We start from the raw sequence: 23,748 nt of genomic DNA on the forward strand, positions 1-23,748 counted from the left end.
GTAGAAGCCTGTACCCATTGCTTCAGGTCAAATGAAGAGGTTAGACTAAGAAGTTTAGAAGTAACAGGAGTGTTTGTATTAGCAGGGATGTTGAAATCACCGAGAAGGATTGTGGAAATTTCCGAAGAGAGAAAGTAGGGTAGCCAGGCAGAAAACTCATCAAGGAAAGTTGTTAATGGTTCAGGGGGCCGGTAGATCACAGCAATTCTTAGGGAAGTTGGAGAGAATAGACATATACAGTGAGCTTCAAATGATGAGAGGGAAAGAGAGAAAGGAGAGGAATAACCTGGAAGGTGCTTTGGGGGGATAGGAGGAATCCCACTCCACCTCCCTTGCGTCCATTATGCCTAGGGGAGTGACATTTTCACTTAGGGGTGTACTGACTTTTGTTGCCAGCGGTTTAGACATTAATGGCTGTGTGTTGAGTTTTTTTTAGGAGAGAGCAAATTGACACTGTTATACAAGCTGTACACTCACTACTTTACATTGTAGCAAGGTGTAATTTCTTCAGTGTTGTCACATGAAAAGATATAATAAAATATTTACAAAAATGTGAGGGGTGAGGGGTGTACTCACTTTTGTGAGATACTGTGTATGTGTATGTATATATATATATATATATATATATATATATATATATATATATATATCTCTTACAAAAAAAAAGAATCAGACTTTTTAGGTACCAAACACACAATACAAAAATATTTACAAATAATAAAAAAATACATCAGATCATATGTACTGTGTGATAAAATATTTTTTCCCTAAGACTGAATTGATTGTGCTAAGCCTCCATAGAAAGCACCCCAAATACCACTGACCAGCTACATTTAAGCAAAACAATGTATTCTGTTGCTTAAATATGTTACATTGGGATTATTTCCATGTCCTAGTGCTGGATTTTCATTGAGATGAGAGCAACTTAACACATTTGCAGGTTCAGCAATTTGTTTTCTCTGGATTTTATTGGAGGTATAGCTAAATAATAACATAGAACAATATATAGAAATAGAATTTTTTATACAGTCTATCAGTTGATGCAGACAAAATATATATTATACAGTACATACAGTGATTGTTTGTCCTCAGCCTGCACCAGAGATACTTTTGTATGTGGCTATAACTTTCACAGTTGGACATATTGCAAATTGCAAAAGCTGCCCCTAGAGCCTGCACACCTACATATCTGATTACAGATATTTCTCCTTTCTCTGACTTTTTCCACTAGAAAAATGCACCAGCAACGTGACCTGTGAGAAATAAGGTTCTTAGCCTTGTGTAAGTTCTAACTAGCGGGACATGGAGCTTCCACAGGACATCTTTTAGCTTCACTGGATGAAAAGAATGATAAAGGAATAAAGGGACTAGGGTGCTAAAGAATGGTAGCAGTTAGGTGAATCTGTTGTTTATAGAGGTCAAGTCAATTAAAATTGGTTTTCCATGGTAAATCACATGCTGGCTTTTTTATCTCTTTGGAAATCATGTGTTGAGTTATTCTTACCAGAATTTACAAATGATTCATCATAATATAAAGTAAACAAACAATTCAGAGGTCCATTTGTGAAAGCATAACACCTCTGTTTTGGCCCTGTAGTAGAGGGCGCAAGATCTCTCACTGAAGTGTCTACTCGATTAAGAAGTTTCACATATGGACAAAGTTGACCTTTAAGAGAATATCATGCATATTATAAAATTGGTTGTGTAAATAATTCATAAAAAGTGATCAAAAGTTCAGTTTAAGAGCACTAGGAATTTTTGTGACCCTAGTTGTCACAGTTTTAGAGTGTAAATTATGATCTCTAATGCCCCGTACACACGGTCGGATTTTCCGATGGAAAATGTCCGATCGGAGCATGTTGTCGGAAATTTCGACCGTGTGTGGGCTCCATCGGACATTTTCCTTCGGATTTTCCGACACACAAAGTTTGAGAGCAGGCTATAAAATTTTCCGCCAACAAAATCTGATCACGTCAATTCCGACCGTGTGTGGCCTGTTCCAACGCACAAAGTGCCACGCATGCTCAGAAGAAATTCCGACACGGAACAGCTCAGTCTGGTAAACTTAGCGTTCGCAATGGATACAGCACTTTCGTCACGTTGCAATGTTAAAAATGGTTTAATACAGCACACTCTCTTCTTCTTTATAATGTGAGAAGAATTAAGTAGTTTTGCTGCTCATATTCACACACACTTCTCACAAACTTCTTTCTTTATTATTTAGCGGGATTCCCTTAATATATTTTGATTTGTCACATCTGGCAAAAATTTTTTTTTGCTTTTTTTTTTTTTTTTTTTTTAAAGCCAGTTTTTTTTTGGATTTTATGTTTGTATGTTTTCAAAGGCTGATCTTTGTTTAATTTTATTTTTAGTTTTACTCCATAATATTTTGTGTGTGTGTTTTGTGTGTCAAGTTACCACAACACCATTGATATCTTTTATTATTTAATCTCAAGGAGATTGCTTGGTGTTGGTGTCCCTTGTTAATTTCACATTGTATTTTTGAAATGTACCTGAATCCTCACAAACAAACTGTCCTTTTTGAAGTAAAACACACATAGGCAAGTATAATTCAAACCAAAATTCCTTTATTAAGGGCTCAGAACCAAACAAAGAGGGAGGCAACGCTGGAGAAACAGCAGAAATTAGCGAAGCCTTGGACCCTCAGGGCAGACATCAATTCTTGAACATCAAAATTGGTGGCCTGAGGAGTCCATATGTAAGGAAGTGCAGTCTGGTCCAGAAGTCCCAGAGATCTGGAAAGCAGCAGATGACATCTGTGTCCCCAGGCTGTGGTACCACAAGAGGCTGCATCTTTTGCCAGACCAGACTGGATCCAGGGTCCTCACTTTCTGGTCTTCCTTTCATGCTTCCTTCCTGGCTCTGCTGTTGGAGAGGTGGCAGGAGGAGGAGTAGGACCTGGAGGAGGAGGAGACTAGTAGGACCTGGAGGAGAAGGAGGAGGAGGAGGAGGACCTGGAGGAGGAGGAGGACCATGTGTGAGGTCACAAAGGTGGGTATCAGATGTTAGTTGGGCCCTCAACCCCTTATTGAGAGCCTCCAACATTAATGACTCACACATGAGTTGTTGCCCCTCCTCCATCCACTGCATTTTACAATGATGGCAGCAAAGTCCTCCTCCACAGTGTGTGGTGCTCCCAGGGCCTTTGTAGCCTTCCAAAAGAGGCCTATGGCAGCCTCCTCTAGGGTACTCCTCCTCCTGCCACTTTCTCTTTGCGGGTGTAGGGGAGGGACCGGCATATCAGCCAGCCTGCTCGGCCCGGCCACCTCCTGGCTGAGACTTCCCTGTGTATGAAAAAGGGACATGGTTGTAATGTTTTGCATCATCAATCACAATCATAAATTAGTACTCCAAACTAACATCTAGTTAACATCATTGATTGGACAACCTGAACTATTTAGAGGAATGCTATACTGCTCAATCTGGGCTCCTCCACATGTTGCTGCCTGGAAGGCCCAGGTTGGGCGTCAGAAGCCTCAGCTGGAGGGGAAGGAAGCGTGGAAGGAAGACTGGAGAGTAATGACCCGGGTTCAGTCTGACCTGCCAGAAAATGCAGCCTGTCATAGTACCACATCCTGGGGACATAGATGTCATCTGCTGCTCCGGATCTCTGCGAATCCTGGACTTTCTTGCGCTTCCTTTACATATGTGCTCCTCAGGCCACCAATTAGGATCTTCAAATATGTGATGTCTGCCGTGGGTATCACCTGCTTCACAATTTCCAACAATTGATCCAGCGCTGCCTTCCTCTTTGTTTGGTTCCTATAATGTGGGTGGTTGATCTCCCACAGACAAGGCAGCTCCCTGAACATGTCAATGAATATTGCCATGAAGTCTGTATCATTCAAGATATCCATTTTCACTACAAGACACAACACAAGACAAACCCTAATGTCGGCCAAAACTCTCCTAATCTTGTTACAATATAGGCCTCAATCTAGAAGCAGTATAGGCCCAAGTTTGTCTCTTACCTTCGTTATTACGATCGGCGCCTCCAATGCTCCTTCCTCCGCTCACAGATCATACGTAATACGCACGCGTGTTACGCTTTGTACACACTGCGCATGCGTGTAACTCCGCCCGCCCCTGACGTTCTTTCTAGTCTATTCCCCGCCCCTTTTCGTTCAGTGCAGTGGGTGAAGAGCACATGGCGGAGTCAGAGCAGGTGCGTGCTAATTATAGCAACGAGGAGGAGGAAAGCCCGGATCTGGAAACGTCCCGATCCAGAAGGAGAAGATTTAAGGCCACAAATATGTCCTTTGGGGAGATGTTGGAGATGGTGGACATCCTGAAGAAGACTGACTATGACGGGAAATATGGACCTTACCCCAACCCCAATATCAGAAAGGCCAAGATCATGGCGAAAGTGGTCAAAAGTCTGCACCGGAATTTCGGGGTACGACAATCGAAAGATCAGCTCAGGAAGCGGTGGATGGACCTGAAATTAAGAGAGCCCGAGCAGTACTGAAAGATCCGGAGAGTGCTGCAAAAAAGTAAGTAGTTGTGCTGTGTTCCTATTCTTTTTGTCTTTATTACATTCGTGCTGCTCCATATGCTTTTCTTAAGTGTTGTACAGTTTAAAATGGCAACTTTAATGTTCATGGGACCATTATTCGTTCGTATCAAACATTTTTCTTTCGGCCTCTAAAACACCATTGTTTAGGCCATATGCATTTTCCAACATTTTTTAGGGCCTACTTGTATGAAAAATGTTTGGTTGTGTAGATGGGTTTGTTACTAGAATGAAATGCAAACTAGATTTTGTGTAAGGAGAGGACACTCAGCAGCTGTTTCCACATCTGGACGCTGGAGCACTAGTGTGGGACACAAGAACACACTTTTTATTAGGGGGCCCACACAGGTGCTCCAGTGTATACTATAGGGGTGTCTCCATCTGTGAAGCTTGTACAAGACAGGTAAAGTATTGAAGCTTGACAAAGGACAATAAAAATGCTACATCTTGGAACTCTGCCCAAATAGACAATTGTACCCCACTTCCAAGTAATGTTTCATCTTTATATTTCTGCCATCAAATATCTGTGTGCTAATTATACCATTTTTGTTTTACATAGGGGAGAAAAGACTCGGAGGACACCCCTCATCCGAGGAGACCAGAGACCCCCCACCTCTGGAAGAAGGGGAAATACCCCCAACCCAAGCTGAGCAGGAGGAGGAAGAAGATGTGGTGGAAATTGGCACCACAACAGGTGAGTGTCTGCAACCACAAACTCAGGTAAGAGATGGATGCCGGCAGATTTTTGATACCTGTTTTTGTTTGGTTTCTCTCTTTTTAGGTGACCGTGATGTTGTGGATCGAGATCCTTTCACATCAGAAAGTGCCCAGATCTTGATCGGGGAGATCATGGGGTGTAATTTAGAATTGGAAAACCTCAAGAAAAAAATCAATGATGTTATTCAAAAAAATAATAACATCATTGATGTTTTGGGGCGAATTTAAAACCCCACAAAATCACTTTTTTTTTTGTGTGCTACAATCTTAAAAATTTTTTAGCGATGTTTCAAAAAGCCAAATTTGGAGGATGCACACAGTGTGCCAACATGTGCTATCTGCCATCACGGGAGATCAATGGACGCGTTTTGGGGGTGCAACCCCTTCCTCCATAATAAAGTAGCTGTGAGGAAGGGGTTGCTCCCCCCAAACACGTCCCTTGATCCCCTGTGATGGCAGCTAGCACATGTTGACATTCGTAAATTGGTGTGCATCTTCCAAATTTGGCTTTTCAAGGGGTGACTTCACCCCATCTGAACGCAATATCAAACACAGTTCCTAAATACTCATGTCTGATATTGCCTTCAAGTTTTACCATATGTGAACTTTGTAAGTTCAAGATTTTTGTCTTTCATGTTGGTTTTACACATGCCTGTTTTATCTTAAATGGACATTTCTATTTTTGATAATGCTACCCCAAAAATTGTTATACAAAAAACATGTTGGTTTGTTTTAAAAACCTTTTCTAAATGCACATGTGATTGTGCAGGTATTAAAAAGTTTGTTAATCAAGAATGTGTGGATTATTGTCTCAATGCTACAACACTTTTGTGGTGATGTAATTGCTGTTTTCTGTGAAAATGGGGATTATTTCCTAAGGGCAAATCCTCTTTGCACTACAAGTGCAGTTTCAGTGCAGTTTCAAGTGCACTTGTAGTACAAAGTGTCTACGCCTTTAGTAAATAACACCCAACAGTGCTTTGTATAAAAGGATACACAATCACACCATTTTCAGGACTCCCCACATTGCTGTCAGGGTCAGCTAAAACAAACACAAGCAGTAAATGTCACCAAAGATTAGCTTTTTTTTTAATTTGATAAAGGCTTCACAAATTGTCTGGCATATTGATGGCCCCCCTACCCGCAAAGAACTCAAGGTATCTTAACTGGACATCACGGGCACTCAGGGAGGGCAAGCCAGGACGGCCACTTTCAAGCGCCGTCAGGGTTGTATCATGTAGAATTCCGGCCTCTGGCCCAACTGAGCCAGTATAGTTGGCAGAATGTTGGCGTAAAAAGTTATGTAGAACACAGCACGCCAGGATTATATGATTAAGTTTATACTCTGCCATATGGATGGGTGTCAATAGGCAGAACCGACTGGCCATGATTCCAAATGTGTTCTCCACCACTCTTCTGGCTCTGGCCAGCTGGTAATTAAAAACCCTCTGTTCCAGGGTGAGGGTCCTCATCGGGAATGGCCGCATAAGATGGTCCCCCAGCGCAAATGCTTCATCCGCAACGAAGACGAATGGGAGTCCTTCCACATTGTCCTCTGGAGGTGGCAAGTCCAAGCTGCTATTCTGGAGACGCCTGTAGAACTCCGTCTGGGTGATGACTCCACCATTGGACATCCGGCCATTCTTCCCCACGTCCACATACAAGAAGTCGTAATTAGCTGACACCACCGCCAACATCACAATACTATTGAACCCCTTATAGTTGAAATAGTACGACCCCGAGTTGGGTGGTGGGACGATGTGGACATGTTTCCCATCAATTGCCCCTCCGCAGTTAGGAAAGTTCCACCGCTGGGCAAAGTGGGAGGCCACAGTCTGCCATTCCTGTGGCGTGGAAGGAAACTGTTGAGGAAAACAAAAAAAAATAGTATTTTTGCACATAAACATGGCAAGCAGATTAGACACAAACATTCTTGGCCAACCTCCAGATAGCATTTATTAAGGGGAATTTAACAACACCAAAGTATAAGGTACACCTATCATATTCCCCCTCCCCCCCCCCCATGGGCCATTTCTAACATTATAGGGGGGGGGATCTTGGACAGGTAACCCTCTCCACTTCATTGAGAGATGAATGCCTAAATACAGGGTATTACTTGGAACAGCCCCTCCTTAGTTACACTATTGGCAGCCCACTGGACAGGTAAGAAGTGTCATAATACAAAGATATAAATACACACTGTACACATTTGAGCACATTTGGACATTCTGCTATTACCTGTCAAGATAATAATAGGATACAAAAACTTGAAACAGTACCATTTGAAAGTATACAGGCAGGCCCTTGCACTACATGCTTTGGGTAATTCATCCATAAATCTGACCACTAAAGAGATGGGTATAGTGTGTATGGGTTTGGCAAAGTCAGCAGATAGATGATTGAGGATAGATAGAGAATTGGGATCAGCTGACTTAGCAGTTGGGGGAGGGAGGGTTAATAAAAATGATTTGGGGACACCACAAAAAAAATGCCTCTGGCCTGAATTTAAAGCACAAATCACATTTAAAAACATTTTAGGGGGTGTTTGGGGTAAAGCACTACTATGGAGCTGATAAAATACATTGTTAAGTGACTACATGGGGTGAATATAGGGCAGGAGAGCATGCTGGGGAGGTTATTGAAGGCAAATATGTATGAAGGACTAAAATAATAATTACAGACAAATCCAGCATGCATGAGAACAAAGGGGACATTCACAGCATATTACAATCATGGTAATTAGGGAATGAGGAAAGAAATACAATATATTATCAAACATTCAAAACAATAAAATTTGATATTAAAGGATAAAAATCTTACCTTCATATACTCCTTCTGCAGGACCTGGATGATGGCAGAACAGGTCTCTGGGATAATGATACCCAGAGCCTGGGGGGAGATGCCTGTCGAGAACTTGAGGTCCTGCAGGCTTCTCCCTGTCGCCAAGTACCGCAGGGTAGCGACCAACCTCTGCTCCGCATTGATGGCTTGCCTCATGCAGGTATCCTGCCTGCTGATATAGGGGGTCAGCAAAGCCAGCAGACGGTGAAATACGGGGTCCATCATCCTGAGAAAGTTCCTGAAATCATCAGGATTATTCTCACGGATCTCACGGAGCAAAGGCATATGAGAGAACTGGTCACGCTGAAGCAAACAATTCTTGGTCCATGAACTCCTCCCCACCCTGTTCATGGACTGGACTTGTGTCAAGGTCAGGACCCCAACACCAAGCCCCCGCACAGCACGAACTCTACGAGGAGTACGTATACGCAACATGGCTAGAAAACGGTCGGCTGCTCAAAACGAAGTAACAGAACGCACTGAAGAACAGCAAGGCCTGTGAAGAGCGACCTGAAAAACAGTAACGAACGAACAAGAACACAATGACTATAAGTCACGCGGAACTTGCTTGCACGCACTGAAGAGCAGATACAAACCCACAAGCACAAACTAAACAGCAGAAAACGATCTGAAAGCCACGAGTCTGAAAAAGCGCGAATCGTCTCTCACCAAACTTTTACTAACACGAGATTAGCAAAAGGAGCCCAAAGGGTGCCGCGCTTGGTTCTGAACTGGCCTCTTCTAGTCTCGTCATACATGGTTGACGTCACCGCGTTGTTGGCGATCGGAAATTCCGACAACTTTGTGCGACCGTGTGTACGCAAAACAAGTTTGAGACAACATCCGTCAGAAAAAATCCTAGGATTTTATTGTCGGAATGTCCGAACAAAGTCCGACCGTGTGTACGGGCCATAAGAGTTCTTGGATGTAGGATTAACTAAATCCCAAATGTTGGACAAGATCAAATTTACCTGCTGGTTTAATATGTCTTAAAACAATCAATTAAAATTTTAATTTCCTCGTGACCTGCAGGTCAGAATGAGATTTTACAATGTAGAAGCTCTTACATTTAATTAAATAAATTCCGCATACATGTTGCAAGACAGGGTGCATCATTTTCATTTCTGTTTTGTTATGTTAATTTAGAAGGACGATAACTCCACACATGCAATATATGTAATGATAGTATTCAGTATACTCATTTCTTTATTGTTTCATATTTTTCCTGTCTCCTGTCACTGTAACTTTTGCTGGTCATTTTGGTATGTGTGTAAATAAGGAACAGAATGTAAAGAAACAAAGTAAAGAAGTGTAGAATTTGTATACTGAATACATTCATCAGAATACAACTTTTTACTATTAATGCTTCTTTAAAGTGGAACTTTACTCTCCCAATCAACATTGACCACTATCATTAGTAAATAAATAGGAAAATATATCAAATTTGCTTGTTTAAAACTTTTTTTACATTTCTTCAGTTACTTCCTGGTTTCAGGCCTAGGCAAATGATGCCATACATCCCAAGAGTCTTCAGGAGGGGAGGAGGGGTTTTCTCACTTGAACAAACCCTACTGCCTTCATGCCTGAGCTAGGGGGAGATGGATTTCAGGAAGTAAATACTACATAAATCATCTGCCCTTACTCGAAATGGCCACAGCCAGAAATGCTAGAGGATAGATTTTAAATTGAATTCTTAGCAAAACTGGAGGGGGCAGGAGGCGGAGCCTAGCAGAGCAGACATGCATTGTTAGAGCTCCACACCGCTGAGGAGAGAAGAGAAGGACAAAGAGGAGCCTGCAGGCTCAAAAGGTATCCATTTGAACCTTTTTGCCCCAGGGAACAAACTGTGAAAGTTTGGGCAGGAAATATGGTACTGGGAGGAAACCGTGGCAGAAATAAAAATCACCTCACAAAGAGCTCACAGGCACTCACTGCAGCTGAAGCAGCTCCAGTCACCTCACAAGATACAGCATCAGGGCGCTCTCACAGACAGAAAATGTCACAGCAAGACTCTCCATTTGAGTCAGATACAGAACAAATCCTCTCACAAACTTCTCCACAAGCCTCCTCAGTATCCCCAGTAATATTATTACAATTTGAAAAGATGCTTCATAAGGCTTTAAAACAAACCTCAGACCAAATAACAAACAGCCTAACCAAAGAAATAAGAGAGCTGGGAAACCGCACCGCAGCCTTAGAAATAAAAATGGATGAAATTGAAATTACAACCCAAGAAAATATAACAGAATTGGAACAATTAAAAAAAGAGAATTTAATACTTCAAACTAAGCTCGAAGATTACGAAAATAGAGCCAGACGTTCAAACTTGCGCATAAGGGGAATACCTGAAACTGTGACAGACCTGCAATCTACTATTACTGCTCTATTACAAGAACTAAAGCCAGATATCCCTATTGAACGTTTAGAACTGGACAGAGTACACAGAGCCCTCACAGCCAAAAAGAAAGATGGACCCCCACGTGATATAATCACAAAATGTCATTATTACAGAATGAAAGAACAAATACTAATTGCTGCAAGAGAAAAAAAGGAACTTAATTTTCAAGGACACAATTATCAAATTTTTGCTGACCTATCCCAACTTACTATTACTAAAAGACGATCCATGAAACCCCAACTAATGGAACTGCAACGCCACAACATTATGTATCAATGGGGCTTCCCCTTTTCAGTCAGATTTAACTACCAAGGTACAATTTACAGAAGCAGATAAGCAGATGAACTACAACAAACCCTTTTAAAATTAAATCTGACAGAACCCACAAGCAGCAACACTCCCACACGCAGAAGAATGGCATCATCTTCACCTTCAGGCAGCACCCAGAAAATTCCAGAACAAAATGGGAATCATCATTCTCACAAAAGAGGCCGTTATGCCACATCATCCATGAACCAAGAAGATTCAATGGACTGACATCCTAATTCCTGATATCTCTTCATTTATTATACTAAGAGATGGTTCTCTATAAAAAACCTATATTTATAACTGAATGTAACTGCATTCTGATAGTCACACACTGTGTGGGATCATGTTACATTCCAGTTATATTTCTTATTACTTCTGATTCATATAGCCTTAGAATATATAAGTGAAATAAGGAAATTCTTGTTCAGTTATATATTATCAGGTAATAACAATAGATTTATTACTTTTTAGGACAAATATGTTCAATAATCCAGAAGTAATGGAAGCTTTTTTTTTTTTTTTTTTTTCTTTCTTTTCTTAAAACAAATATATTATTACCTAACTAGTTCCTAGAATTATGTTTTTGTTTATTCTAATCTGAAGCAATACAACCTCAATTTTATGAGTTAACATATCTAAACAGTTACATATGAATAAAATATGTAATTGTTTACTCTAAAAGGGTTAAAATCCCAAAATAATTCAAACTATCTTCATCAATACCAAAGTTATTAACAGTACCTTTCTAACTGAATTATTTAGCCTAGGGCAAGACTAACCATATACAACCACCCTGGAATAAATAATTTCAACAAAAACTATATTCTGCACTCCAACTAATGAAACATCATTTTGATGTCTTTTGACATAGCACTTCTCTCCTGTAAGCGGAAGATCCGTGTACCCCCATTAGCCCTCCTCATTCTCCCAACCATATTATGTGGGAGTGTGACGAAGGCATTTATTCCCCTGAGAGAGATATTTATTCTCTTTCACGGGTAAATTGTGATTACTTGCAAAAAATAATTTATACAATGTATCATCTAATCTCATATGTTTTTTGTTTACTCTTTACTCCAGAATTCACTGGTTTCTTTTCTATCTATTCATCTCTTCAGTCCACACAGGTTGATCTGCGCAGTCAGCTCTGCATAACAAAAAGTAAGTCAAAACTATTTGATCTATTGCCATGGCACCACTGAATATACTTTCCCTGAATGTTCAGGGAATAAATGTCCCTCAAAAAAGGACCAAAGCCTTCCGTACTTTCCATAACAAGAAGGCTCACATAGTATGCCTCCAAGAAACACACTTCACCAAAGATTCTACTCCAAAATATATTTCTCCTTTTTATCAACAAATTTACACGGCTTCTGCCTGTACCAAGCAAAGGGGAACTCTAATTGCATTTCACCGATCCACACCATTCACCTTATCATCAGAAATTAAAGACCCAGAAGGTAGATACCTGATACTCATGGGTTATATAATGGATACAGCAATCACGGTGATTTCCTACTACGCTCCTAACAAACAACCTACACCATTCCTCTCACATATATTACAAGTGATTAATACACACAAAATAGGAACAGTGATAATGTGTGGGGATTCGAACCAGGTCCTCCTTCCATTTCTAGATAAATCACCTTTTACACCATCCAAAATAACCTCTAGATTACCTTTTTCTCAACTTCTTTCCAAATACAATCTGAGAGAAAGTAACCCAATGAAAAAGAAATTCACTTATTTCTCGCACCCTCATCAAACCTTCACCAGAATAGATCATATTTTTCTAACAATAGGAATGATACCAGAAATTATTGCATCAGATATAATTCCGATTCCGTGGTCTGACCATAATGCAGTATACACTACTATAGCCTCAGCCATACCAAAAGCGCATGACCCAACGTGGTACTTACCGGACATAATGCTCAAACATCCACTACATCAGATGGCCATTGAACAAGCTTTAAAGGAATACATATCAATTAATAATACAACAGACATTTCCCCAATAACACTGTGGGAAGCTCATAAGCCTGTCTTGCGTGGTACAATACAAAGACAAATGGCACTATTTAAACGGGAACGCAAAAATCTAGCAAAAAAACTAGAACTCAATTTTAATGCAGCCTACATATCATTTCAAGATAATCCATCTCAGAGTACAAAATCTCATCTGGAAAAAACTAGATTGGAATACGATCTATTTCTCACTGAGTCAGTTGATAAATCCCTCAAACGCTCCAAACACAATTTCTACATGAATACAAACAAACCAGGTACATATTTGGCTCGGGCATTAAATTCAACTAACAAATCTTTCAAACCAATACGTTTGAAATTATCAAAAAATGTTTACACTTGTAATCCAGTTAAAATAGTCCATAAATTTCACTCACATCTCGCAACTTTATACAAGACAAACAATGAATTTAATCCTACAGAGGCTGAATCCTTCTTCTCAAAAATAACCTTACCTGAGTTATCTCAGAATCAAAAAAGCAGTTTGGATGAGCCTATAACTATAGATGAAGTTGCTAACGCCATAAAAGACCTAAAACTTAACAAAAGACCAGGCCCAGACGGCTACTCGGCTTTATACTATAAAACATTCTCAGAAATACTCTCTCCCATTCTCACTGAAACTTTTAACAAACTTCTAGATGGACATTCTTTTCGGCAAGAAACACTAATGGCAATTGTTTGTATGATCCCAAAACCCCTTTCTGATGATACTTCCTGTGTGAATTATCGGCCTATCTCTCTGTTAAACCTCGATATTAAATTATTAGCAAAAATAATAGCAAAACGCCTCAATAGCATTATAGGAAAATTAATATATAGAGATCAAGTAGGCTTCATGCCAAATAGACAGGCAGGCGATAATATACGCAGGGCAGTGTTATTGGCACATATTGCTAAAAAACGGAAAATCCCTTTATGTTTTCTATCTCTCGATATTAAGAGGGCATTTGACACAGTATCCTGGCAATATATGCAATATTCATTACAAAAATGGGGTTTTGGACCCCACTTTTTAACATGGATCAAAGCATTATATAATAAACCCAAAGCCTATATAAAATATGCTGGATACAAATCTGAAGCCTTTAATATCGAAAGAGGTACCCGACAGGGTTGCCCATTATCTTCCTTATTATTTGTCCTTATACTCAAACCCATGGCCCAATATATCAGAACAAACCAAACTATAACTGGCATTGAAGTAGGAGGTATTACACACAAATTATGTATATTTGCAGACGATATATTACTTTTTCTATCATCACCACAGGTCTCTGGTCCTAACTTAATACCAGCTCTTGATGGATTTGCAGCCCTATCCGGCCTTATGATTAATCCTAAGAAATGCCTAGTGCTTAATATTTCACTCACAAACATGGAATTGATCCCGGCTAGGGTTGCACTCCCATTCACATGGGCAGAAAAATCAATCCCATATCTTGGAATTCATTTAACAGCCTCTCATTCTGACTTATTCTCAACCAATTATCCTCCTGTATTAAGACAGATCACAAATCTAATAAAACAATGGTCGCAACTTCCTTTATCCTGGATGGGGAAGATTAATGCAATCAAAATGACTATTCTACCCAAATTGCTTTATCTATTCGGAGTCCTCCCTATTCCAATTCCTTCCTATTTTTTGAGAATAGTACAAAAAAGAGCAACTTCGTTTATATGGGGCTCTTCTAAACCACGTATACCTATACACACACTACATCTTCCCAAAAATAAAGGAGGCCTGGGATACCCTAATTTTACTAACTACTACAGAGCGGCACATTTGGCCAGTCTGTCCAAATACCATGCAAAACAGGAAATCCCATTATGGGTATTTATAGAGGCTTCAGAAAATGACCCTCTATTAATATCAAATTTATTATGGCTTGATCCTAAAGACCGCTTTAAAATTCATAATCCCATAACTAAACACTTCTTATCTCTCTGGGATAAACTAAAAACCAAATATCAGTTACAATCTCCACACAATCCTCTCCTTTCTTTTATCAGAAATCCGGCCTTTTATCCGGCATGGATCTACCCAAATTCTTTTAAAGCTTGGACAACATCAGGCATTCAGACACTAAATGACTTCATAGCATCTAAATCATTCCTTTCATTCCCATCGCTTAGAGAAAAATATGATCTACCAAACTCTGAGATATTTAGATATCTCCAAATCAAAAATTTCTATACACCATTCCTAAAGGGGGATCCACCATTATCCCAATTATCCATTTTTGAATCAATCTGTACAAAAGATCCATTTGCTAAAGGTACAATTTCATCACTTTATAATCAATTATATGGAGTACCAAATCTTAATAGACCCTCTTACGTTCAGAGGTAGGAGGGGGACCTGGGACGAACTTTAGAAGACACGGACTGGTCTAACATATGGCTCACATCTAAGTCATCTTCACCCAACATCTTAGCACTGGAGACAAATTATAAAGTCCTAACTCGCTGGTACCTTGTACCCGCTAGAGTGGCAAAATATTCACCTAATACCTCAGCTCTTTGTTTTCGAGGATGCCCAGAAATAGGCACATATTTACACATATGGTGGACGTGCCCAGTAATCCAAACCTTCTGGAAGGAAGTCTTCGTGATTGCATCTAAAATATTTAAAAAAATAATACAACCAGATCCATATTTAACTTTACTTAATCTAAAACCGGAATGGTTAACACTCTCTCAATTCAAACTTATGATCCAACTAATCACGGCTGCAAAACAAACAGTGGCCAAGGCATGGAAATCTCCTACATTGGTACTAGCAGAAACAATTCACAGAATGAATAATACAATTTCCCATGCTAAGATGGTAGCCATCGATCAAAATCAAATTCCAAAATTTGAAAAACTTTGGCATCCTTGGATAAAACAACAGTTCCTGTCAAACTTCAATGACTCTCTCCTGTTGCCATGGTAACAGATTAAATGACTTACAGAGACACCCATTCTAAGGCTTCAAAGAGAACTAAAAAGAATAATAAACTGACGAGCGGGACAACCTTGTGGACCATACCTCTACCTTTCAACCCTTTTTCTTCTTTCTCTTTTCTTTTCTCCACCTTACGATTAAAGCTCATTATCAGAATTTATTTGACCTATATACACTCTACTTGTAAACAATATGTATAGTAGGTATAAATCATTTAAATACCTACAAAAGTAACTAAGGAAATGATATATATCTTTAATTTAGGTTTACGTGAACCCAATGTTTAATATTTGAAATTTCATGATATTTACCTATATAAACCCTACTGTAAAACAATGAGCTTACTTTATAGATCCTTGTAAACTTACTTTATGCATCTTTATAACATTGTATACTCAATAAACTTCTTTTGACAAGGAATTCTTAGCAAAATAAAGCATGGAGACATGGTTGAAAGGGTGATTTTGCTTGGAATATTAAAAATTAATTAAATGGCGGTTTAAGTTTGTGGTGCTCTGTTGCAGTGACGTTCCACTTTAAATGAAACCTGTTAGGATAAAAACATGCAGCAGCCATTGCTGACTTTTATTTGAAGATGCAAGCTTCAGATATGTCATCCTTATCCTTCACTATTTGGTAAATCATCGCAGACCTAGAACATATGCATATTCAGTATACTTGTCTCTTATATTCAGTAATTAGTAATTAGTAATTATTTTCAGTCAGGTCACTACTAGTGTATTACAAAGGGAAATGCAACTGTTTTACATCAAGTGAACAATACAAATGGTTAATAATGTTAATAATATACAGGATTTATATAGTGCCAACAGTTTGTGCAGTGCTTTACAACATGAGGGCAGACGGTATAGTTATAATTCAATACAGAAGGAATCAGTGAGCCCTGCTCATTAGAGCTTACAATCTAAATGGTAGGGCCAAATGATTAAAAACTGTGGGGAATGGGCTGATAGGGAAAATAAAAGTACAGTTGTTAGGTGAAGGCATGATAGGCTTTGCTGAAAAGAAGGGTTTCAGGGATCGCCTAAAAGTAGACAGATTAGGAGATAGTCAGACAGATTGGAGTAGGGAATTCCATAGGAAGAGAGAGGCTCAGGGGAAGTCCCGGAGGCGAGCATGAGAGAAGGTGACAAGGGAACTAGAGAGCAGGAGGTCTTGGGAGGAACAAAAATAACTATTTGGTTGGTATTTTAAGACTAGGTTAGTGATGTAGCCGGGGCAGAATTGTGGATGGCTTTGTAAGTTGCTGTTAGAGTTTTGAATTTATTTAATTGAGTGAGCGGAAGCCAATGGAGGGATTGGCAGAGAGGGGTAGCAGACACTGAACAGTTGTGAAGGTGGATGAGTCTGGCAGCTTCCTTTATGATGGACTGAAAGAGGGATAGCCTATGTAAAGGTAATCCAATGAGGAATGGAGTTGCAGGGAGTGAATTAGAAGCTTTGTGGAGTAATTGGTTAGGAAAAGGCGTCATTTGGAGATATTGTGAAGGTTGAGGTGGTAAGCTTTGGACAGTGATTAGATGTGGGGCCAAAAGGAGAGTTTAGAGTCCAGGATTACTCCTAGCAACCTGGCATGTGGGGATGGGTTGATAGTTGTGCCATCGGTCTTCTCAGAAAAAAATGGAGAACAGGCATGTGGGGGAAATATTATGAGCTCGGTTTTGAATAGAATGAGTTTGAGGAAGTGGTGTGACATCCAGACTGATATGTCTGTTGGTAAGTTAGTGATGCATGAGGAGACTGAAGGAGTAACCCAACGGACAAAGGAAGAGGAGAGGAGGAGGTAAAATTGTAAGTGACACTAAAGGTGCAGTGGGAAAGGTAGGATGAGAGACAGCGAAGAGTGCAGTCAGAGTAGGAGTACAGAATCGTGACCAATGGTTTTAGCCATTAGTAAATAAGTTGGAGGGCAGTTTCTGTGGAGTGTTGAGAAGGACCTTAGTGGTAACTTTCTTTGATAGTTCTATGATATGTGACTTCCACATACAGTATATCTGAAAATGTGTGTAACCTAGACCTGATTTTATTAAAAACCTAAAAAATTATTTCAATTGTGCTCTCTTTGGCTAGCAGGTTTGAGTGCTGGGGAGTGTTGTACTGTGCAAGTGCTCTAAATTACCCTAACATTTCACCTCCCTTTGCTAGTTTAAATTGATTGAGTGACTGCATGTGTTTGGTCTATAAAGAGTTTGGTCTATGAATATCAAGTCTTGCAAATTATGCTGTAATATAGTATTTAAGTATTTAATGTGTATAAATAGAGTTCAGCTATTTGGTACAACAAAAAGAAAATCTCCTTTTATGGGATTTCAATGCCAGAGTCTAAAGGAATCATACCCATAAACAAAATAGTGGTTTTAAGAACAGTGCATTTAAAGTTGTTCGTAAATGCAAGGTAATACAAAGTACACTTGTGCATCTGCTGGGAGCATCATTTCAATATTATCGGGCACCTTCTCATTTATTTTGTAAATGTATGGCTACATTTGTATTTATGAGACAATCATTCTTATAAAACTCTGGCTATGTAGGGGGTCAGTTAGTAACCTTAGGCTTATTTTTTTTTAGGGGAACAATGTTGTTGGCTTACACTAGTTGCGTCCATGTGAACTTTCTTTGAACAACAAGTTTTTTACAACACGTTTTGTAGGCTTTTTTTCTCTTTGTCCTTTATTAACAATAGTAATCCTATTTCTTTACACAGGTCAGTCTTCCAAATGATCCAAGCTGTGTTGAAGAAATCTTGCGGGTAAGTTGGAACATTTTAAAAATACAAAAGATCTTCACTTTTTTTTTAAGAATGGAAAATCCATAACTTGTTTATGTAATTCTTTGTATTAGTAGTATAAAATCTATAAAAATGTCAAAATAACAAATATACTGTAAGCCAAATCCAAACTATCCATATCACTAGAATCTGACTTTAATTTCAGTAAGTGTTCTGTCTCTATGTTTCTTTTTATAACGTTCAAAGCTACTAGTCTTTAATTTTGGTAAAACAAAAGTGTGCTTCTCTGAACAATGACAGGCTGATGTAGAAAAGATGAAGCTACCAAAGGAAGAATAAACTTGATCAAAATAATTGCTTTGCTTTGCAGTGGTTGCATGTTGCATGTTAGCAAGAGGCTTGACTAATGCAGCTTTTTTTCCAAAAACAAAAAAGAAGTTCCAGAAAAGTTCCAGGAAAGTAGATGTCTTGCTTGCAAAAAAAGTGTGTGTGTGTGTATATATATATATATATATATATATATATATATATTAAAATGCAGTAACAGGGATCTAAATGGTAGATCTATCAACAATGACGATCAAACAATGGGCTCAATATAATGACCACCCAAAACTGAAAAATCAGTTTTAGTTGACTTATACTTTGAAAATTTTTTTTTAGGAAAATTAAAATGTATTTAAACCCTAACAATGAACCCTAACAATGAAAACAATGACCTGATCTGTTGATCCTGCTAGACATATTGTGAGCTGATAGGCTGTTCACTTTGCAAAGGAATTTTGCTTGAGCTTAGTAAATGAGGTGAAGTTCTGCTGACTTCCATCATCCATTCATGTGCAAGTAAAAATACTCTTTAGTTTTCCTTGCATGTGATTGGGTATTCTTTGCAAAGTGAATTTTCATCACATTCACTAAGCTAAGAGAAAATTCCATTGCAAAGTGAACAGTCTATTTGCCTTTATTATATCAACTCCTCTGTATGTGCTGCCTGTTATCAGTTAGCATTATAGCATGTTATCTCCCTCTGAGGATGTTAAAACACCTCCCCCTTTGTTATGAAGTAGTGGGGAAGGGTATGTGTACTGTAGTCCCTTCATAGAGTGACAACGCTACTTCCCTCATAATACAGTATGGTGAATGAGTGTTGTCACTGTAGGACAGGAAGTGTGCAACTGGCAGGGTCACCAGGTGAAAATTAGTTTACAAAAAGTCAAATGTTTGGTATACTGCAATATACAATAAATGGTTGGTATTGGGCTTAGATGCACTTTAGGAAACACCTATTTATTGTAGCTCCTCCATGGAAAAGCACACACTTTACAAGGGACTTTTTTGATAGCAGTAGTACTTAATTTATAGTGCATTTGTGCTAGAGCGCTATTTAAGAACAAATGGTAATAAGTTATTTTGGCAATAAATCTTGGTGACATCAGGTTCTCAAAATGTTTAAATAGACTAGATGTGAGCTGGACTGGAACACTGCCACCTGGAAAATATTAAAATGCACTCCAATCCTATGAGGGTTTTCTCAAGAGTTGTATACTGTCTGTATATAAAATCCAGCATGCAGCAATATTGATATAGGAACTTTAAGAGTTCCTGTTACTGAACTATTTTCCAAATTATTTCCTAGCTTATAAATATCTACAAACACACATGCATGTAATCAGTATTTATTATAGTAAGACATTGTGGAATTTTTTGTTTTTGTAAATAGGCCTTTTTTAATTTATTGTTTTTTTTTACCGATCAATATATTACTAAAACATGAATTCATTTAATCAGTATACTTTAGAGTAGAAACTCTGGAATTTTTTTTTTCCTTTCAGTGTCCAGCATGAGGTAAAACAATTTATTTTGACAGAGTTTGTTCACATCAACCCCATTGAGCTTCCCTGGGCAGTGTTGTCCAGCTATTTCCCAATGCAGAGAAAAGGCTATTTACTATTTTCTTAGTTATCACCAATGTCCTGTGTTGGCATGGAACTGAATAAACTGCCAGGTTGTTAGAGACATACCCAAATCCACAGTTCCGCTCAAGACTCACCCCTCCTGTACATGAACAATTTGCGTGGCGGCCATTGTAGTCTGTCTCTTCTCCGTATCAAAAATATGTATCAGCCACACTCCACTTTTAGCTCCTTTTGTCGTATTAATTAATTGTCAACAAAGTGACTATATACAAAAATGTCTCCACCTGGAAACCAACCTTCCTTGATGCGTTTCACCACTCCTGGCTTGCTCACAAACATGGATTTCCCCTATCCTTGTGAGCAAGCTAGGAGTGGGGAAATGCATCAAGAAGGTTTGGTTCCCAGGTTGAGACATTTGACAAGTAATAAATAAGGCAAGAGGAGCTAAGACTCTTGTGCAGCTGATACATTTTTCATACTTTCTGGCAGATTGTTAGGTTTAATACAGTTTTAAAAAAGTAAAAAATAAACACTGTGATGTGTTGTAGAATGCATTACAGCACCTTAACGCACACCCTCTAGTGTGAATGGGCACTCAAACATACAAATAATGATCATTGAAGCTTATTAAGATATATTTGTCTAATTTACTATTACGGTTAAATACTTTAAATTATATTTACATTTCTAATCTTGTTATAGATAAATGCACTGAACATGTACATTTGTTTGTATATAAAAGAAACTGTATCTGTATTCCATTAAGAAAATCTAACATATTGCTACATGCCTGTCTTTAGATGTGGTGGCAGAATTATTTTATTAGGCTTTTTTTCCCCGTTACTGATTCTGCCGATAACACTCTTACTTTCCTGAGGTGACAGCACTCATTCACTGTACTGTATCTGTATAGGAGTAAAGATGGGCCAAACAATCCCCCCCGTTTGGTTCGCACCAGAACTCTCGAACATAGCAAAAGTTTAGACCCGAACTCTGAACCCCATTGAAGTCTATGGTACTTGAACTTAAAAAATCAAAAGTCCCCATTTTGAAGGCTTATATGCAAGTTATTGGCCAAAAAAGGGTATGGGGGTCTGGGTACTACCCTGGGGGACATGTACCAATGCAAAAAAAGTTTTAAAAAGATTGTTTTAAAAGGAGCAGTGATTGTAATCATGCTTAAAGTGAAAACAATAAAAATGAAAAATTCCTTTAAATATAGTGCCTGGGGGGTCCCCTTAGTCTGTACCGTGTATAGAACCTACTGCAGCAAAACTGACATTTGTAAAAAAAAAAGACATTTAACTTCCTGTCAATATAATACTATTGCCGGAAATAGAAAAAGGTGAAAAAAATGGCGTGGGGTCCCCCCCCAATCCATACCAGGCCCTTCGGGTCTGGTATGGATTGTAAGGAAAACTCAAAAATAAAACACCACGCCAAAAAAAAAAAAAAAACGGCGTTGGGTCCCCCTCCAAAATCCATACCAGACCTTTATCCAAGCAAGTGTCATTAAGAAAAAAAAATGTTTTTGACAATCCTTTAATAAAAAAACAAAAAAAATAATGCCCCCCATGTAGATCCATCGTCAATCACGACCCTACTGTCACCGCTGGACCCAAAAGAAGAAAAAAAATGCGGTCAGCCTTCCACGCAGGCAGAGCATTTTCCTTTTTTCGGGTCTGGCAGTGGTGGTGGATGGTGTATTTACATTGGGGGACTTTTTTTTTTAATAAAGGAATTGTCAAAGACCGTGTTTCTGTTTTTTTTCTTTTTGACACTTTTTTGGTAAATGAGTACGGGTACAATGTACCTCATATTCATTCACATGCGGGGCTGGGATCTGTTAAAGGGGGCTTCCAGATTCTGATAAGTCCCCTGCCCGCAGACCCCCACAATCACCGCCCTGAGTTGTTGGAAAGAGGCCCTTGTCTCCATCAACATGGTGACAAGGTGCTTTGGGGTGGAGGGGGCTTGGCAAGTTACAGCAACCCTGTACCATGTTACCATACCAGTTATATGATTACACTGTACTTCCACTGTCCTGGGATTTTAAGGGCTTCAAGAAATGAGATAGGCTGTCAGTACATCAGGATTGATCAATTTTCCAATATACTGTATATACTGTAGTTTGTAGACTCTATAACATTCACATAAACCAATTAATATACAGTTATTGGGACTACATGTAGCAGAATATATTTTGGCCTACATTTATGAAGAATTTTGATTTTATTGGATTTTTTTTTAGCAGAAAGTAGAAAATATATTTTTTTCCCAAAATATTTGGTCTTTTTTTATTTATATAACAAAAAAACAGTAGTGACCAAACACCACCAAAGGAAATCTCTATTTGTGTGAAAGAAATTATATAATTTTTATTTCCGTACAGCATTGCATGACCACACAGTTGCCAGTTACAGTAGTATAGTACTGAATAGCAAAAAAATGGCCTGGTCATGAAGGAGGTAAAGTGGCTAAACAGAAAAAAACAACAGCAACACAAACAAACATGCACAGCAATGGTAATTAAACTTGGATAGTTTATGAAATAAGAAAATAGTGTGTTTGTGTAAATTCATTTTGTTTGTAATTTCTGCCCTGTTTCGCCAACGTAAGATCCTCGGTTGCATTTTTGACATTGGATGTGGTACAAAACATTGTTGGAGGTATGAGCTGTATGATACTGTAATATTGAAGGTCCCTTTTGTGTGTGTGTCAGAATGGAGATCCCTGCTGATTCATTTATGTCTGAGGTTGGGTGATTGCCTGAAAGCCAGCATTGGGGATTGTTGGAATATTTATTTCAGTGTTTCATCCTCTGTTATGATAGGCTTCAGCTCCTTGATTATCTTTCTTATACCTTCAAATGTTGGATTATATGTGGTTACTAGTTTTGGCTTAATAATTGAAGACCCATGAAGTAGATATTCTTAGGCTACCTGCACACCAGCGATTAGGGTTGCTCACACTGATCAGATCTTGTTCAGTTAAAAAAAGGGGAAGAAAAGCGGAAGAAAAATGCATGGAACACTTCACATATTAACAAAATCACATCAAAAACTGATCAGTGTGAAAGGGCCATTTACACACGCATCAAACATGTGTCAAAAAAAGCAGCAAGCAGGACTTTTAAAAACACAACTGAAAAGCAACTGATTGGTGTGAAGAATTCCAAAGGATTTAAAAGGAAGCATTTTTCTTCTGCTTTTCTTCCGCTTTTTTAACTGAAAAAAACGATTAGTGTGAGAAGGCATCAAAACCGCATCAAAAATGGATCAGTGTGAAAGAAGCCTTAGGCTA

The 23,748-nt window shown here is 38.8% G+C and overlaps 1 protein-coding gene across 2 annotated transcripts in view; it reads left to right on the top strand.

Moving 5' to 3' along the window:
* Window positions 1-23,748, top strand: part of AFF2 (ALF transcription elongation factor 2) — a 976,027-nt gene that overhangs the window by 505,677 nt on the left and 446,602 nt on the right. For both annotated transcript variants that reach the window (XM_073599267.1, XM_073599268.1), the window contains exon 4: window positions 18,506-18,550. In XM_073599267.1, coding sequence (XP_073455368.1) covers window positions 18,506-18,550 — 45 coding nt within the window. The remainder of the gene's footprint in view (window positions 1-18,505; window positions 18,551-23,748) is intronic.

This window comes from Aquarana catesbeiana, linkage group LG09 (assembly GCF_042186555.1).
Source record: "Aquarana catesbeiana isolate 2022-GZ linkage group LG09, ASM4218655v1, whole genome shotgun sequence".
In the NCBI taxonomy this organism is placed as follows: Eukaryota; Metazoa; Chordata; class Amphibia; order Anura; family Ranidae; genus Aquarana; species Aquarana catesbeiana.